General features: G+C 34.6%; 1 protein-coding gene across 1 annotated transcript; it reads right to left on the bottom strand.

Annotated features, from left to right (window-relative positions):
• Positions 1-2,179: 2,179 nt before the first annotated feature.
• On the bottom strand, positions 2,180-6,049 carry LOC118491474. Its single transcript, XM_035989288.1, has 4 exons — positions 5,218-6,049; positions 3,927-5,147; positions 2,939-3,840; positions 2,180-2,836 (listed from the first exon to the last, which is right to left on the bottom strand). Exons 1-4 carry the CDS (start codon positions 6,047-6,049, stop codon positions 2,180-2,182), a joined length of 3,612 nt encoding a protein of 1,203 aa, XP_035845181.1.
• Between the last annotated feature and the right edge of the window lie 469 nt (positions 6,050-6,518).

The following is a 6,518-nucleotide window of genomic DNA, read 5'->3' as shown; positions in this document are numbered from 1 at the left end:
AGGGATCTTGAATTGACAAAGAGGACGATATTGCGATTAAGGATAATGGAGGACAAAAGTATGGAAATCAGTTGCTTCGTTGAAAACATAAGTGGTGAATCTTTTGTAACATTCAATCGTTACAACGTTTTAAAGATAATAGTAAGTATACTATTATTTCTTAATGATTTTTTATATTGTCATACTTGAAATATAGATGATTTACATAAATATATATCAATAAACTGTTACATTACTTTTCAGGTGCTTCCAGAAGCTTATGTCACAAAATGTTTCTCGTACGAACCAGTGAAAGACTGTTACAACATAAATGCAGCAGGTCATAGTTGGAAAGTTGAGACGGAAAAAATAAATGATAACTATGTTCTTACAAAAGGTTGTCCGAAGTTATTTCATGATCTTGGAATAGAAGAGGATGATTTACTGTTGTTCACGAAAACTGACAACGCAACATTTGAGATAAAGATATATCGTAGAGGAGTTGAGTTAGATGTGAACGTCAAAGAAGAAAGTGTTGATGAATCTGTGCTGGAGATACCTAAAGACACATACTACAAAAACGTTGACTTTGTAAGTATTTTAAACTAAATTATAAGAGTTTAGTAAAAAATCCTACTTACTTACGTATGTTATTGTATGACAGACATTATGTGAAGACGATGATTCAGTTGATCTGTTTAGGTGTGAGGTAATAAGCATCCATTTATGTAGATAAATATAAATTGTAATTAGCTTTTGGGATTTTACTAAGTATAATTGTATGATAAATAGATGAATGAAAGTGGTTACAAAGATGAGGGGAGTAAGAACGTTGGTGGAGAAGAAGTCTCGAAGGGGGAAACGTCCAGTGTGATAAGAGAAGAGATAAACAAACTGCCAAAAAAAATGTAAGAATTTTATTTTTTACTTCTTGGTTATTGATGTCTAAAATAAGAAATTGTGTAAACAGGTTAAGAAAAAAGGAAAACATATTGAGGGATATTGTAAGGCAGACGAAGGTAAGGCGCTGAGATGCGGAACAGAAGTGGAGATGCAAACCGTTTCAACAGTTGGAAAAAGAACACGGAGTCGGTTGGTACGTATAACAACATTTATTTATGATGAAGTCAAAGAGATTAAAATATATATTACATATTTTATTATAAACATTATGTGTGTCTGTAATTATTAGGAAAAAGATATTAGAAAGATATCAGGCAGTAAATTGAAGATATTAGATGTTGCACCAAAACGTGTTGCAAGGAAGAATTCTGTTGATAAAGATGGTTACTGTGAATTTACACAAAAGGGAGGTAACAGAATGGTATGTTTTTTCAACACTAATTGATAAACGGTAATACTATTACATTCATAAGGCTGGTTTAATTGTTAATTATCATATTCATGCAGAGATTGCCTGCTAATGTTGTAAGAGTTGGCGGATTAAAAAACAAAGTGCACGTGTTAAAAGTGAGGAACATGAAGGGAAAAACAGTGGATATGAATGTTAGGCGCCAAAAGAACGGAGATGATGTGAGGTATGCAATCGAAGGTTGGCCAATGTTCATGAAAGAGAATGGGCTTCGTCTGGGTGACAAAATGCATTTCAAATTCATAAGCACAGGAAATCTGCTGATCTTATCAGACGTGGATCAAGTTAATGCAGGTTGAAAGGTAAATGTTTAAGCTAATGAAGAAGGTATTTTGTGTACTCGAATTCAGGACTATATTATGCTACTTATGTTATGTTTACTTTTGTTTTGGACATGTAATGAGTGGTTATGATGGTATGTTTACTTTTATTATGGACATGCAGCTAGTGGTTAACCTTAAAGACAATTAGTTATATATCTTGAAAAAAAAACCATATTTTGGAATGTAAGTAATGTTGGTATCATCTATAAAAGGTTGTTGATTAGTATGTGTATGTATATATATTAACATAATAAGTTATTGTTGTTTATATCTGAATCGGTTACATTATATAATTTGAAAGTAATTAGTTTGTCGGACGGAGAAATATGGATCCTTGGAATAAAAGATCATGTACCAATATTATTACCAGAAATAACTGTTGATTCAATACTACATAAGAATGTGACTATACTTTAATGCGTAAATACTTCGTTATAAGTTTCTTCGCATATAATAAAAAATGATACAAATAACGTAAAGAAAAAAAAGGACAAAAATATAAAAGTCACAATCCATTGAATATCTCTTTATATACGACATTGGTTGTTTTATTTGTAGGCCTGCCATCATTGTCAAGTATTAGTAACTTGATTCCATCTCGTCTTGTAACCCTGGATAAAGCTACGTACAATTGACCATGTGTGAAAACTGGTTGTCTTAGGTACAACCCAACCTTAGATAGCGACTGTCCCTGGCTTTTGTTAATCGTCATTGCAAAACATACAGTTATTGGAAATTGCCTCCTTTGAAATGCAAAAGGAATCTTTCGGTCCGAAGGTACCAAATTGATTCTAGGTATGAATGTCCGAGAACCAATATTACCACCAGAAATTATCTCAGCTTCAATAACACGGCTGTAAAGTTTTGTGACCTTTAACCTTGTACCGTTACACAAACCATTTCGTTGGTCAATATTTCGCAACAACATTACTGGAACCCCAACTTTAAGCACTAACCTATGATTTGGTAAACCAGACACTTTGAGACCATTGAGCACGTCAGGAGAATATATATTTTGCTGATCAACATTGCCATCTTCAGTAGGGCATAGACTGTCAGAACTAAGATACTCTTTTTCTTCACCAGGGAAAACTGCCAACAATCTGTCGTTAATCTCGTGAACAACCTCATTCTTAGGCGCAAGTATAGCTCTTGTACTAAAGTAATTAGGATCATTGTAATTATCCAAGATTGACGGATAAACAAAATCAATGAGGCTAGAAATTGGATTAGATATGCTATCAATTAAAAGCTCAGGTGGTATTTCAATTATTGCTTCTCCATCATTGGAACCACCAACATTTCCCTCGCCAACGTCCAACAACCATTTTGCAAAATTACTAATCTCTTCAACTTCAGATGATGGTCTTCCAACAGTTAACCTCATGTTTCTAGATAACGTCAACAACTTACACTTACTCCACAGATAAGAAGAACATAATGAGGCATTCACAATTTCTTGACGTCCACCGTTTGGAACAACAGGTAGTATTTGCCTAAAATCACCACCAAATACAATCACCTTCCCTCCAAATAAAACATCAGACCTGGATGAATTAGATATATTGAAAATGTCATGCATAGTTCTATCCAAAGCCTCAAATGCATGTTTATGAACCATAGGAGCTTCATCCCATATAATGAGTTTGGTCTGCTGTAGTAATTTAGCTACATCATCGTCTGGTTTTATATGACAAACGGAATCCTCATTAAGATTCAAAGGTATATGAAACCTAGAATGAGCCGTTCTTCCTCCCTCCAACAGCAATGATGCAATTCCGCTAGATGCAACGTTTAATACAATCTGACCTTTTGACCTAATTGCAGCAGATAATGTTTTCCATAAAAACGTTTTACCGGTCCCGCCATAACCGTAAACAAAAAATACTCCTCCATTGTCTCCATGAACTGCGTTCATAATTTCTTCATATACTGCACGTTGTTCATCCGTTAACAAATTCACCTGACCTTGATAAACATTTTGTAACTCTGTTCTGTTATAAGCAAGCTCTTCGTTAATCAATCGGCAGCGAAAGTTATCTAAAGATGAAGTATCCGGGTAAGGCATTGATAAAAATCTCCGAAGCGATGAATTATTCCGAGTTAAAAACTTCTCTATTTCGCATAAAACGTAGTTCTTTAGTTGCTCATCAGGAATTGATAAACCTGTGAAAAATCAAAACCACATATAAATTTAATGGTAAATTTTTTGTAACTGTCAAAAAACAATAATATGAAATTTATAATTTTACCTGAAACACGATGATACTTTGAGAATCTGTACAGAAAATCATCTGTCATATACTTCCATGTGCTTTCCCAGACAACTTCAGGTCTAGATAATGTGCTTGACAGTAACATGGTGGCGAATAAATTGCGAATATAACCTGCACTACCTGATATATTTGCTTCTTTGATGGCCTCAATATACTCAGAGTCGTCATCCAACAAACCAAGCGCATAGCAAGCATCTCTAAAAGTATCGTACACTCGACCATTAACTGTTTTAATATCATCAAACGATGTTGGTCCTTTAACTTTGTTAAGAAGAATTCTTAAATAGTACGCTTCACCGGTAGAAGGAGAAACGGAATGAATTCTTCCAATTGTTTTTCCTTTTATTCTCGGAACCCATATACGCTTGTCAAGCTTCCAAACATAAAAACGCGGAAACTGTACGTATGTTAGTGTACGTGCAACATGGTCGTTAGGATCTTGATTACGTTGCATCCAAGCTAAAAACATTGATGAGTTCACAGATGGTTTGTTTAGCACTTGATTAATATCTTCATCAGGACCGAAACAAACTGTTTGTTGTCCAGGAAGATGGAAAGGAAGACGCATAACAGAAGGACTCCTATAATTAACTTCATTAGAAAAAATCCTCCAAGACGCTTCACACGCAGATATATACCTACAGTCATAATACTCTTTAATTTCATCATTTTCTGCTTGTTCGTTTTCATTGTTGCTCGGAACCACAGCAACTGTTGCTCTATCAGGACCTTTATTAATATACTTGAACAAATACTTTATTGACGCCGCTTGGTTGCACCATTCAACGTTTATATGCGCCTGATATCTTTTCAAAAGCTTTTTGTTATAAGGTACAACACTTCTATTGTCTAACTGAATTTTATTTTTTAAAACGAAGGAACCGTCATCTCTTCTTCTGTATAAGGGAAATCCGTTAGAATCCAAGGTTGAGTGATCTTGAAATTTCTTGGGAAAACCTTTTGAACATTTTCTATCAACCATACATGGAGAGCTCATTCTAGCATTACCACATGGACCATGAATCATATGGTCTTTCACAAGCGTATATAGTTCCGGGTCTTGGTTTAAATCAGGGATTTCTGCAGAAATAAACTGATCAACATGGTCTACAGTTGGAAGTTTGTAATCATTCTCCATGAATAAGCACATATGTGCATGAGGCAATCCTCGCTTCTGAAACTCAATAGTGTAAACAACTACAAAAAAAAATAAAAACCTTGTAAATATAATTAAGGTTATTTTTAAAAAGTAAATTTATAAACATACCAGCAGAAGCTTTTCCAAACAAATCACGGTCTTTCAAATCTTTACAAATGGCATCCAGCTTTATTTTAAAAATTCGAGATAAAATATCAGGCCTATCCTCCGGATTAAGATTTGTGTCCTTAAGAAACCTTTGAACCTCCGGCCATTTGGGATTGCAGGTAATGGTTATAAAAAAGTCTGGATAACCATACCATTTACAAATTGCCATTGCGTCAAGATAGTTTTTCATCATATATCGTGACCCGCCTGTAAAGGAAGATGGAAGGAAAATACGTTTTCCAACCTTAGACAAATCTTGTTGGCCATTATATCTTAGTTTCCGGATATTCTCATATGTATCAGACCTGAGATCTTGTTGCTGAAATCTTATAAAGTTAAGTCGTTCGCTCTCAATCATCGTATAAGCATCAACCAAAAACTGTTGGAATAAGCGTCGAGAATTTAGAATCAATGAAAACTGGTTACTACGATCTTGTACACGATACGCAAAAAACTCTCTCATTGTACAATTCGGACGTTTCTTGTTAGTAACATCAATGACACCCCTATGTGGTATGTCAATTCTGTAACCGTCGTCTCCATATGGGAACAAAATAGGATACTGAAGTGCAAGATAGGATGGATGCAATTCACTTATTCTTTTTAATGAACCTGTTTGTGTCTCGACAACGATATCTCTTTTCTCAAGTGCGTTATCGATATCTCCAACAATAAGAGCAGCAACCTCTGAGGAAGTAGGTAAGTTATAAGTCCGACCATCTTGTTCTCTTTTGCCAATAAGGCGAAGCTTTAAAGTGGTATAAGGATTTTGTTGGAAGCAATCTCTAACCATCCTATAAATTTTCACAAGCACATTTTCGGCATCAAACATTGCTTTGATTGTTGTATCAGCTTATTATCGGTTTCATCTGAAGTGGATGATGAGGAAGCATTGTCTGAAGTCCTGTTTCATCAAATTGAAATATTAAGTAAATATACACTTAAAATAAATGTTATTAATAAAATAAGTTCATGAATGGTACCTAAAAACTGATTGCCTATTTGCCAACTCATTTTCAGTATCGTATATGTATAACTGACAAAATTTAGGCTTCACTCCGTTTGGTGGCACAAGACTACCAATAGAATGGTAATTTTCACCACTAATTCTGTAGCAAAAAGGAGCATTACCAGTATTCACGGTATGGTCAACCTTACCACCCATTGAGGTAAACGCGAACATAGAATTGTATCGTCGAATGTTCTTCAAAAAGTGCTTGCTTTCATTGTCATTTGACATGAATAGACTTTTATTAATAAGG

Source organism: Helianthus annuus, chromosome 4, assembly GCF_002127325.2.
Source record: "Helianthus annuus cultivar XRQ/B chromosome 4, HanXRQr2.0-SUNRISE, whole genome shotgun sequence".
NCBI lineage: Eukaryota > Viridiplantae > Streptophyta > Magnoliopsida > Asterales > Asteraceae > Helianthus > Helianthus annuus.
The sequence above is the reverse complement of the archived record's forward strand: the minus strand, read 5'-3'. Positions and strand labels throughout refer to the sequence as shown.